The following is a 12,286-nucleotide window of genomic DNA, read 5'->3' as shown; positions in this document are numbered from 1 at the left end:
GTACGTTCCCGTGAGCAAATCAGTCCTTCCAGCTAAGGCTTGTGACCTGGATTGGCTGCCTGGAAATATTGGACCCAGAGCCCCCACTTCCCAGGCCTGGCCGCCATCTGTGTCATCGTGGGTGACAAGTGGCCTCCGTGGGAGGAAGGAGGTGGGGAGACGGGCAGAGTCTGGGAGGGGGAGATCCCAGAGTGCCGGTGATGGAAACTATGCGCCCGGCAAGATGCCTCAGGTTCCTCTGTCCCCCAAGGCCTTCTGGGCGCCCTGGTGACAGCCCCTGGCATGTAGTTAGAGCCGGGCCCTACGCGCTGGAGATGGGGCTTCAGATCCCTGCAGCGTGTCCTTGGGCAAATTGCTTAGCCTCTCTGAACTCCTAGTCTCTGTGGCTGTAAGATGGAGGTAATAATAGAAGCTCTGTCCAAGGGAATAAACAGAGGCGTGGGAAAGTCAGGGTCACTTCCTAGAGGAGGGGGTAGCCCTGGAGTGGGGCCTTCCCGGACTTCTGCCCTGTCTGCTGCCAGCTTTGGAACGGGTAGCTCCATGGCCCGCTGAAGAAGGATCTCCTCTTTCGAGGCGAGCCAGCAAAATCGCATGTGTCTCCGCTGATTGTTGTGGTCTGGTTCTAAGTCCCTGGTCCAATCATATGACCAGGGCGTGACAGTTCTGTTTGTCCAGGTCCAGCCCTTGGGCCAGGGTCTGAATCCGCCTTGAGCAAGGCCAAGTGGGGAGATGTGGGACAGCCTTTGGATCCCCATATCAAGCCATGCCTGAAGCCATTTACCCTACACTTTTCAGGCTTACATGCCCTGTGACCAGCTGCCATGAGGGGGCTCCTGAAATGCTGAAGGAATGAAGGGCCCCGAGGGCACATTAGTTAGCAGTGGGACCCAGGCAGGGCCCCTCTCTGAACGGAGGAGCTCCCCTGCATCTCCCGGAGGTGAAAATCTACCAGTTTGGTCAGCAGTTGGGCCCACGTTGCTCACCATGAAGATGCAGGGAATCCTGATTCCAAATGCGTAGTCAGAGAGAGAGCGCTGGCCCACTGCCCCTCTCTGCTCACCCACCACCCCCCTGCCCAAGGGGAGCAGATGAGCTACCCCAGACCCTGCCGTTCAGACTTTGAGATTTACCGGTAGATCCTGGCCTCCAGCTGGTGAAATCTGCCCTAGACCAGGGGAACATGTTGACCCAGATCGAACCCATTTGGCAAGCTCTTGGTAAGTGCCCGTGACTCACCAGGCCCTGAGGCAGAGCTAGATGGCCTGGCCAGGGTCTCTGCCATGGAGGGAGACCCGGAGACCACCAAGGATGCTGCTAGGGAGTGCCTGCCCTAAAAGCACGAGCTCGGGGCTATGAGGAGGAAGATCAGGAAGGGGCTCACCACGTTGTACCACCTCAGGACACTGTGGCCGGTCAGGTGGGGAGCAGGGGAGTGCTGGGCCAAGTCAGGTGGCAGCCCTGAAACTTGGGGGCCACCATGGCGGGGGCCGCACCTGCCTGGTCTCCTGCTATTCACCCAGCACGCAGCACAGCACCTGGCACGGAGTGCAGATGGGGGGACCTGGCCAGGTGGTCCTGGTCTGAGAGAAGGGCCAGACAAAGCGATGTCTCAGGCCTGGGGGCTCCATGAGGGCTGCCCGTCACGCTCGGCCCGCTCGGGCATCAGCCCCTGTCAGCACACGCTGCTGACCTGCATGCTGGCTGGCCTCCTTTCTTCAGGCGCGTTTCTCCTTTTGTTTGCTAGGCCAAAATCGTCCACATCTCCCTGGACGGCCTGCGTGTCTCCCCTCCAGAGGGCTTCCTCATCCGGAAGGGGCCGGGCAACTGCCACTTTGATTTCGCTCAAGAAATTCTCTTTGTGGACTACCTCCAGGCTCGCCAGCTACCCCAGCCAGCCCGGAGGTGAGAGCGAGCAGCGGTGGGGGCATCCCCTCCCCGTCCCCGTCCCTGGGCTGCTGGCTTCACGCATCGCTCTGAAGTCGCTACCTAAAGGTTTTGAAATTATGATCAAACACATCGCTTTTCAACTTGGCGGTTTTCTAAAGCTCTGCCAAGCCTCTGCGGAAGCCCGTGGGATGTGCCCACCTTGTCTGGGGATGTTTGGGTTCCCCACAGTCTGGAGTGCTTGAGCTTTTTTAATGCTTCATTGCACTTCCTGCTGGGAAAAGAGGCTCCAGCCTGCGTCCGTTCCAGAAATGCCCGCCGGCCAGTTTAGGGAAGGGCCTTCTCTCTCTCTTGGTCCCGAGTTCCTGGTTTAGGAAGATTCAGAGAGGAAATGAGAGCCTAATATTTCATGGGTGTGCTGGTGTTTCTTGGCCCCATCTCAGCTGCGTTAAGTTTATAACAATTTGTAAATACCACGTTCAGTTTACTCATTTAACCGCACCCCCCCCCCCCCCGAACCTGTGTCCAAACGCCAGAGGCCAAGCTCACAAAACAAGATGAGTTTCCCTCCACTGTGGCTGGGATCACTTCTTGGGCCAGTCATTGAGAACAGCAACTTAATTATAACATTGCCCTTGAAATTGAAGAAAACCAGGCAAGGCCTGGAGGGTACTGGCCCGGGACCAGGGAGAGAGGCCCCAAGGGAGGAGTGTGCAGGGGGAGAGAACCCTTCCTCCCAAGTGCCGGACCTGTTCGGATGCTTTGTATTCATCCTTCAGGGAACCCTTCCACCCACCCTCTGAAGAAGGGGTTATTATGCCCATTTTACAGATGTGGGCATTGAGGCCCCCGCTATTGAAGCCACTTGCTCGGGATCACAAAGTCAAAGCCTGCAGGGTACGCCCCACCTTCCAGCTGCCTCTCCCTGCCCGCCTCCCATCCTGCCCCACACTACAGGGCCTTTGCTCTGTCTGCTTCTCTGCGGGGAAGTTTCAGCTCTGGTCTTTGTGTGGCCGCCTCCTTAGCTCAGGCGCCAGCTCTCAGACCACCCCCTCGGGTAGCCTGCCCCAGCCCTGCGCTCCCTCCTGTCCACCGCCCCAGCATGGGTCTCGCTCAGCTGTCAGCACAGTGTGGACTTGCCTTATTCATGGAAGGGCAGGAGGGCTGGGTGGTTAAGAGTGGACTCCAGAATTGGGCAACCTCAAGTCACATCCCAGTTCTGCCCCCTACCAGCTATGTGGCCTTCAGCAAGTGACTTCACTTCTCTGTGCTTGTGTCCTCACCCGCAAGCCAGGGCTATAAAAGTACCCACCTCCCGGGGTTGTTTTGAAGCAAGAAGAGTCCATATAGACAAGCCCGAGGTGCCCGAGTCCCCCGCGGTGGAACGGGACTCCGCAGTGGGCACACACTTCACTGGTCGGTCCCTGCTGCTAGGGAACCCCCCCACCCCGCCACCACCAGGGGAATAACTGACCAGCCATCAGGGGCATCACGATCTTCTGCTTCCTGGTGCTGTTTTGTGTCTTTTTAGGCTCGACTCGCAAAGCCTGGAGCGGGCGACCATGGACTATGAGGCGCCCCTGATGCCCTGCGGCTGTATCCTCCTCCCACCTGTCTTTGCATCCCGGGCCCTCGGGGGCCACGCCCGGTACCCCAGGAGAGGGCTTGGCCCTTGTAGCAGTGTTGGGGTTCTGGGCAGGCCACGGCCGAGGAGCTGGGGCACCACACCGGGAAACCTAGGGGACGATGGGAGGCTTCCCCAGGGTGTCGGGCTCGCTGGGTGCCGCCGGGGCGAGGGGCAGTGACAGGGGGCCAGACCCCACCTCCTGGCCGGCTGAAGTTTTGGGAGGCAGCGCGGGACTCCAGCTGGGAGGGGCCAGAGAAGCTGGAACTCCCCCCGGGGACTGAACTGGGGGCTGTCCTTGGAACCAGGCAGGGAGAAGGTGAACATAGAAGGAAGGATAGCCCCAATTTGCTGGATCCTTCCCTGGGCCTGGCACTGTCATAGTGCATGGCATTATTAACTCAGGCCTCGCCACAGCCCGGTGCGGTGGTGCTGCGAGCATCCCCGTTTCTCAGCTGAGAACACGGGGGCCCAGAGAGGCGAAGGAACTTGCCCTAGGCCACAGAGCTGGGAAGGGGCGGGGCAGGTGAGTGAACGTGAGCAGCCTGGCTCGCCCAGTAGCCTGTTCTCCCGGACCGACTGCCCGTGGCTAAGCCACCTTTCCTGCCCTGCCCGCCCCTGGCATGCTGGGAGCTGGTGGGGGACGGGGCTGAGGACTGTGGGACGCGGTCAGCAATGGTGGTTCACGCGGCCCCGGCCCATCCCTCCCGCTGCTCCAGAGCTCATGGATTCCCCTCCTTAGCTCTCTCCCCCACCCCCACACCGACCCTGCACACTTGAAATGGACGGAGGAGGGAACGGGCACTTCGTTCTTGTCATTTTACAACGAGGGAAACTGAGGCAGGAGACAGTTGGAGTCCTGGTCATGTCACTCAGGCCACCATGCAATGAGTTTGTGACGCATATGGCTCTTGTCCTGCCAGCCCCTGGGGAACACACCCTCCCCTCCTGTCCTCCTATCTCCCGGGCTCAGAGGACAGTTTTTAACTCTTAAAACACACACATACGCAGTTGAACTTCAAAACAGTTTGATGCCACGTATATTTTGATGGGCTTCAGTCTCAGTGAGAGAACAAAAATGATTTTTTTTCCTCTCATTCATCTGTAGAAGCCCCCCAGATTATATCCCTATTTTATCTTTGTCCTTGTTTTGCTTTGTTCTCAAAAAATTAAGCCTGTTTTTCCTTAATAACATCCCCTAGTCATTTTCCAGTTGCAGCTCCTGACCAGCTGGGGTGATCCCTATTATATTGGTCTCACGGGCCTGGAGCTGTATGATGAGCGGGGAGAAAAAATCCCTCTGTCGGAAAACAGTATCCTTTCGAGGCAGAAGGGGACTCCACCCCGACGGAAGGGAGCACGGGAGGGTTGGGGGAAGGAGAAGAAGTGTCCCTGTAGGAGCCCGACCCCGGGACTAAAAATGCCAGTGGGCTCTGCTTCGGGTCAGATGCTGACCCTTGGGGGGTGGGCAGAGCAGGGGGCAGCTCCCAGCCACCCCTGCCAAGGTATCCATAGCAGGAGTCCCACGAGACAGAGAGGCCTGTGGCCCGGGCATTTGGGAGAGGGTACCAGCTGCCACCCACCCCCGGAGAACCACAAGTACTTTGGAGTTCTAAAGGCTCTGGCAAGGCCTGCAGGGAGCCGCCCGTGGCACTGTCATCAACCCAGTGTGTCCTGAATTTATTGACCGTGGACCCCTTTGTTCATGGAAAGCCCCCATCAGAATTCGCAAACTGCTAGCCCACTGAGTTTTTAAATATTTTAGCTTAGTCGCTAATATTTTTTAAAACATCAAGGGGTTTCACATGAAAACCCCAGTCTTCAGCTACTCTTGAGAAATTAGCAATAGTCATGCACAGTGATGGTGGCTGGACCTGAGTATCCACTGCTCTTTGCCCCAAACATGTGCTTACTGTCTTCTACCAGGCCCCCAAAACAAATTGCTAATATTTACTGAGAGCTCGCTCTGTGAGTGCTTGTCCGGTGGTACCTCATTTGCCCTCATAACCGTCTTGTGAAGTGAGTGCTGTTATCCCTATTTTACACGTGAGGAGGTTAAGTAACTTGCCCAAGGTCACACAGCATGTGAGTGTAGAGCTGGGCGTTTGGCTCTAGAGACCATGCTCTGACCGCTGAGCTGTCAGGCATCTGTCCTTGATGTCACCTGCCTGACCCCTCTGGGCCCTTGCCCCATGATCCCTGCCCCACCACAGGGTTCCGCCAGAGCAGGTCCAACCCCAAAGCCTGCCTTGCACCCCCCTGGGGTCCTGGGTTCCAGTTGGATCCTTTTCTGCCTTCCCCTGGTGACACCATCCTCCTGGCCTGGCATAAATGATTCCTGGTGGTTTTGATGGTTATTAGTGATTCCTTGGAGGTATAAGGCTCATTCGATTTTACCGAGCCTGCTCACATCGATTCTGGGATGTGGAGGTTTTTACACCCATTTTACAGATGAGGAAGCAGGCCCCGAGATGTTCTGTGACTTGCCCCAGACCTCACAGGTGGGAAGGCAGAGCCAGAGCCGGAACTGGTTGGTCCAGATCCGCGATAATGTCCAGCCCTCGAGTAGCCATCGCTGGGTCAGGCTCCCCCAGTGCGTCCAGTCTCGGGCTGGTGCCCCCATGCCAAGGCGGTATCCAGCCATCCCTCAGCCCCTTCGCAACAGAAAACCTTCAAAGTTTGCCCTCCACTCCCCAGACTGCCAGCCTGACCGCCTCCCCTATTCCTGACACTGGCCACTCCGCTCCCCCACCCCTACACCCGCGCCGGGCTCGGTGCTCATTTTCCCCAGAATGGCTAATTTGGCTGCCACTTTTCCGGCTGCCCCAAGCAGCAGACGGCCGTTCTGCCCACCAGCCCTGGCATCACACCGTCAGCACAAGGAGGCTGGTGGCCAGGAGAGTGGCGCAAGGCGCCGAGCACACTGCTTTGGGTTATGGCAGCTTAGAGGCTCCGCAGATATCGCCGCCTTCCCCGACAGCGTGAACTCCCTGGAGGGCGTGTGCGGGGACGTCCGGACCCCCGACAAGCTCATCGACCAAGTGAATGACACCAGCGACGGCAGGCACATGTGGCTGGCCCCCATCCTGCCCGGCCTGGTGGGTTCGCGGGGGGACTTTGTGTCCTTGGTCTCAGTGACACGTCTTTCTTCCAGGCCAAGTTGATCATCAACGAATCAAAATGCCCGCGGGCCGTCAGGAAGGCGCAGGTCTTCGCTGACACCTCCGACGGGCACTTTTCAGGGGGGTGGTTCTTTCCCTTTGCACTTGGGGTGGTTATTGCAAGGGGCCCTGGAGAGAGAAGGTCCCACATGGGACTCTGGAGCCCCTTTGCTGCAGGCGTCCGTCGGTCCCCGCGGGCAGCCCAGCCCCCTGGCCACATCCCCTGTGCCTCCTCCCCCGTCGAGGTCACCGGGCACTGGACCCCAACCCGGCCTTCTCTCTGTCCCCAAATCCACCTGTCAGCTCTCAACTGACTCAGTTTCGCAGATCTCAGACCCTCCCACTGGTCCTCCTTGTCACTTGGGGACCTAGGGGTGGGCCTTCGTTCCCCCGGGCCTGGCTGATGTTGGTCGAGATAGAGAGGAGACAGGCCGGGTGGAGACAGGCGGTTCTAGCCCCGCGCCAGCCAGACGCCTAGGTAGAGGAGTGCAGCAGCCCTAGGGCATGCGTGTGACCGCCGAAGTGTCCCCGCTCCCTCTGCGTGACTGGGCAGGAGGACAGGGAGGTGTATTTTCCTCTCAAAACACAGGAGCAGCATCAGCTCTGTGGGAGGTTTTCCTCAGTGTCCTCCCCGCCTCGAGCCCCGAGTGTCCATCAGCTCCCCTGAGCGCCAGCCCCACCCCTGCAAAGGAGAAACACCGAGGTCTCTCAGCCCCGAGACCGGGGCACCACTTGTCCGCTGCCATCTTGAGCTTGGCTAGCAGGTGTTCATCTTTCAGTGACTTTTGGTGTGAGGCAGTTTCTGTAGCTGTTACTCTCCCAGCTGGACTCAAACATTTGTATCTGCCTGAGCCCCGTGGGCAGCTGAGCTTGAGGACCTTTACCATTTCCACCATGCAGCCGGAAGGCTGGCCCTCCCCCTGCAGCACCCCACCCCTGCAACCCCCCCCCGACATCCTCCGAGGCCTTCGGGGGAGGGCCAGGGGCTGAGACCCGGAGCCTATGGCCCACACTGAATGCTCATTGCTCTGTTCTGTCTTGCAAGGGGCCCCTAATATGGGATAGTCTTTGTTGGGGCGGCAGGGGGGGTGGGAAGCCGCCAGGTCTGACCTTACTGGCTCATTCTACCAATGATCTGGACAACACCCTCCCCGCTCCCCCTGCGGCCATTCAGAGACACAGGCTGGAAATTACCCAGCAGCGCCTTGCCTTCGGGGCCTGTCTGCTATGCTTCTCATTTAGGACCGGAGAAAGGACAGATCGGGGTCAAAGCCGTGCTGCCCACCCAGGGTGGGGGGACAGTGCTCCTTGACTCTGCAGCTGGGGCCTGCCGCTTCAGCCTGGGGAAGCCCCTGTGCTGGGTGTCAGGCCGGACCCTGGGGAGAGGGAAGGGCGCACCCGGTTCTCTGCGGGTATTTAAATGAGGGCCACGCCAGGCCCCAGAAAACAGGCCCTCCCAGAGCCAGTCAGCGGTTTGTTGCAAACGCAGCCGCACGTGACCGGACTCAAGATGGGCTGCCGGGAGATGGAAGGCAGCGGGGACCCCACGCGCTGTGGCCCCCCAGCTGCCCGGGCGCCGCCTCCAGCGCCCACCGGGCTCGCCCCCGCCCGCGCCCACACCCCCTGCCCCACCCGGCGCCTGCTTCCAAACATGCCTGTTTTCATGAGTTCTCGTCTCTGACAGGTGAACCGGGTTTATGTGATTTTCGATCTGCCCACCACCGTGTCAATGATCAAACTGTGGAATTACGCAAAAACGCCCCATCGAGGGGTGAAAGAGTTTGGCGTGAGTACTTACTTATCAGCTGGGTTTTTTGAGATAATTATGCTCGTTGGTAATTAGGCTGCTGACAATTATCGTTTGTCGCCGTTTGATTTACTTCTCTCTCTTGCCACCTTAGACACAAATGCCTGGTCCTCAGAGGCAGGGAAATTCGCTAACCACCGTGAATCCAAAACCTGCCCCCAGTGATTTGAATCCTCCCCCTGAAAACCAAAAAGTGGCTCTTCTTTCATCTTTTCTTTTCCAATCATGTTGGTCTAGGGAGTTCTTCCCTCGGGGAGGAAACTCTGAGGCGGGGAGAGGAGGTGCCTTCCCCGGTGGTCACGAGGGCCTGAGACCTAACACAGGCCGGACTAGCCCGCGGGGCTCCGAGCAGTAACTCGCGTTGCCCGAGGCCACAGGGGGGAAGGAGGGGGGGCCCTCGGCCCCACGGTGCAGCCCCTCTGTGTCCGCCAGCTCCTGGTGGACGACTTGCTTGTGTACAACGGGATCCTGGCCATGGTGGGCCACCTGGTGGGGGGCATCCTGCCCACATGCGAGCCCACGGTGCCCTACCACACCATCCTCTTCACCGAGGACACGGACATCTGCCGCCAGGAGCGACACACCACCATCAGGTACTCCCGGCCCCCCACCTCCCCCGCTGGCCCTATCGGGGACAGATGGCAGGGGTCCAACCCACTGTCTTCTGCCCCCCCTCCCCCCCAGCAATCAGGTGGAAGATCAGGACGTCCAGATGATGAATGAAAACCAAATCATCACCAACTCGAAAAGGAAGCAGAGCACGGTTGACCCAGGTCAGTTTGTCTGCTCTGCCCAGAGTGTCACCAGCAGGATTCCAGGCTGCATAGACGAGCTGGCAGGGGGGTCCCACACCCACGCCCAGCCCTGCCTGCCCCTTGGAGCCCCTTCTCTCCCCGGGAGCCTGCGGGGGGCTGAGGCGGGGCAGAACCCCGGGAGTAGTGTGCAGCCCCCTTCCCGCAGTCACCTGCAGCTCCGTGTGGCTTCCTGGGGGCCGGGCTTGGGTGCAGACGGAAGGGGTTGCCCTGTGCCGTGGGAAACCAGTGGAGGATGCCCGGGGCGAGGGCTTCCCAGAGGAGGTGGTGTTTGAGCTGCACCCTGAGACATACGGGGAGTTGGCCGGGCAGAGGGAACAGCGTGGCAGAGCCTGCTGCGGGGGGGCAGGTCAGCGTGCCCGGGTGCCAAGTTTGGGGGCTGCAGGGGAGCTGCGGGCGGTGGCCTGGGCCGGGGACCCGGACAGTTTGCACATCCCTCCCGCCAACCCCGGGTGTGGGGCGGCCCTCAGGGACTGAGGCTGGGTAACGCCCTCCTCTCTGGCCTCTCCCTTGACAGCCTTACGCCCCAAAACGTGCATAAGCGAGAAGGAGACCGCACGACGGTGGCGGTGCTGACCGCGGAGGAGGGGGCCCTGGTCCTCCAGCCAATGGTGCCCGTGTCGCCCGCCCCCGGTCCTCAGCCTTGGCAGCCCGGACTCCGGGCGCTGAAAGAGGGGAGCGAGAGGGGACTCATGTGGCCTGGCCTCCCTCTGGCCCTGGCTCTGGGGCGCCCTCCCGGGACCCACGTCTGTGCGCGCAAACCCGCCAGGACGGTGAGGTGGCCGGGGGGGCCCCCCCTCCCCTCCCCTCCCCTCCCCTCCCCTCCCTGCAGAGCGTGGCTGCCCAGGGCTCAGCCACCAACCACCACATGAGGGGGGGGGGCGCCAGGGGAGGCCCGAGAGGAGGTGCCAACAACCCCCATCCCCGCCACACCGCTGCCTCATCTGGGGGCTGGCGGAGCCAGCTGAGAGGGTGGCGTTGTTCCCTGGTCCCCAGATGTCTAGCCAGGGCTGCTCCCGCCCCACACGCCCTCGGGGATGTGGGTGTCTCACGGAGGAAAGGAAGGGAGCCGTGCCCACCCGCCACATTGCCAGGCACCCCTAGGACAGCGGTAGGCAGCTTCACACCCCAGACGGCCAGCAGGGCCCGTCCAGATGCCCTCTGGACGCGGGGCAGGCTGAGGACCAGGCCACAACCCCACCCCCCCTTCCACTTAAACTTTGCCTGGAGGTGGGCGGCCCTCCCTTTGGTCTGAGTCCGGGATCCTCCTGCTTGCTCCTCCCTCCTCCACTCGCAGGTGCCCTTGGAGGGAGGCAGTGAGGGGCTCGTTGCCCAGCACCCCCCCTTCCAGCAGCTTCCCCTCGAGTTGGAAATGTGCCTTGCACCCCCAGCCGAGTGAAGCTCAGAACGTATCTATTTCCATCAACGTAACAAGCTCGGATCAGGGACCTAATTGGTTTCCCAGTGGTGGGTAATTTCTCGTTCCAAATATTAATCCGTTGTTTTCCTGGCACCCAGCCCGGCCCCGCCGCAGCACTGTACTCCAAGTAGGTTCCTATGCAACCGAGAGCCCCAGCAAATACTTTATGAGCTTTGCAGCTTCGGCCGAGCAGCTATGCAAATGCACTTTTCATTTGGAGCGTGCGGCCGATGTGAAGATAAGGAATTGTTTCTCCCGGAGAAGATCCATCATTTCTGTAGCTTCCAGGGCCCCCGGCTCCCGTGCTCACCTCCCAGATGTGACGAGCGCCTCCGAGGCCTCTGGGCTCCCAGGAGAGCTGAGGCCTGGGGGAGCCGGGGGCTGATCAAGCCAGCTCTTAGGGACCAAAGCCGGTGCCACCACCACGTTAAAGGCAGCCCAGCTCTCTGTCCCCACGTGAGGCTGGGGCACAGGTCAGACCACCGCACACACTCGCTCCCAGAACCTCCACTGCTGCTGCTAAGAATTGTATGCGCCATGTAATTTAGGAGGGGAAGAGCTGTACGGGCATTAACTGTAAAATAAATGTCTATTTTTTTTTCTCTTGCAAAATCAATAAAGGATGTTATTAAGAATATGGTCTGACGTGCTGGATGTGGGGTCAGGCAGAGGGAGCTGCCTCCCAGAATGGAGTCAGAGTTTGCTGGAGCCTGGTGGAATGACGCAGGGCGAGTCCCCTCTCTGAGCTTCCCTTTCCCCACCTGCAAATGGGGGCATGATCGTGGGCAGAGGATAGAAGCCCATACATACATAGTGGTTATTTTGTGTCTGGAACCACCTCATTGAATCCACGCTACAACCCTATGGGGTCAGCACTATTACAATCCTCCCTTCACAAATGAGAGAATTGAGGCACAGGGAGGTGGAATAACTTGCCCAGGACACACAGCTTCGGAAGCCATCAGTGCACAAATCCCAGGATAACCACGGGAGAGCTGAGGCGGGGTGAAATCCTGGGGTTTCCCTTAGGCTTAACGTGGATTCTAGAAGCCAAGCCCCAGATGCCCGATTCCTGGTCTGTCTCCTGTGGTTCTCCACTCCCCAGCTTCCTTCAGAGGTGAGCATTGGTGTCTGGATGAAGCGGCCCTTGAGTGGGAAGAGGGTTCACTTGGCGGGGGGCTGGTCCTGGGGTACAGCTCAGGTGCCAGCAATTACCCTGGGGCTACGCAGGACGGCCCCTTGGAAACCCCACCTCCTTCCTCTGTCCCAGGCCGAGCGGAGAGTCGCTCTGGCCCCCTGGTATTGGAGAGCCTCCCCGACCTCCCTCTGCGGTAGCATCTCTGGGCCAGCCTTGGAGACGCTGGAGGGCGGGCAAGGCCGTTCAGTGTTCCTTCTATGGGGCAGGAGGCCGGGCACTGCATCGGGGGGACCTGGTCAGCAGCGCAGCCCACGCCCCTTCTGGGGGACAGCTATAACTCAGCGACAGTGGTGCAGAGATGCCAGACCTTCAGGGATTTTAAGAGAAGCCAGAAATCCAGGTGTTTTATCTATTTTTTAGTGTGAAATCGCACTTGTAAA

General features: G+C 59.7%; 1 protein-coding gene across 5 annotated transcripts in view; it reads left to right on the top strand.

Moving 5' to 3' along the window:
• The window catches only part of KATNIP (katanin interacting protein), a 191,256-nt gene extending 179,913 nt beyond the window's left edge, over window positions 1–11,343 (top strand). For 2 of the 5 annotated variants that reach the window (XM_025853742.2, XM_025853741.2), the window contains 8 exons: window positions 1,745–1,902; window positions 3,416–3,480; window positions 4,711–4,821; window positions 6,467–6,606; window positions 8,354–8,455; window positions 8,909–9,069; window positions 9,161–9,249; window positions 9,806–11,343. In XM_025853742.2, the coding sequence (XP_025709527.1) occupies window positions 1,745–1,902; window positions 3,416–3,480; window positions 4,711–4,821; window positions 6,467–6,606; window positions 8,354–8,455; window positions 8,909–9,069; window positions 9,161–9,249; window positions 9,806–9,864 (885 nt within the window). In that variant the 3' untranslated portion in view covers window positions 9,865–11,343. Of the gene's footprint in view, window positions 1–1,744; window positions 1,903–3,415; window positions 3,481–4,710; window positions 4,822–6,466; window positions 6,607–8,353; window positions 8,456–8,713; window positions 9,070–9,160; window positions 9,250–9,805 lie in introns of those variants that run through there. The other 3 variants (XM_073888099.1, XM_073888100.1, XM_073888101.1) reach the window with 3 other exon arrangements.
• Window positions 11,344–12,286: the final 943 nt, after the last annotated feature.

Source organism: Callorhinus ursinus, unplaced genomic scaffold (genome assembly GCF_003265705.2).
Source record: "Callorhinus ursinus isolate GAN/ISIS: 27379988/994484 unplaced genomic scaffold, GSC_fseal_2.0 scaffold87, whole genome shotgun sequence".
NCBI classification, from domain to species: domain Eukaryota; kingdom Metazoa; phylum Chordata; class Mammalia; order Carnivora; family Otariidae; genus Callorhinus; species Callorhinus ursinus.
The sequence above is the reverse complement of the archived record's forward strand: the minus strand, read 5'-3'. Positions and strand labels throughout refer to the sequence as shown.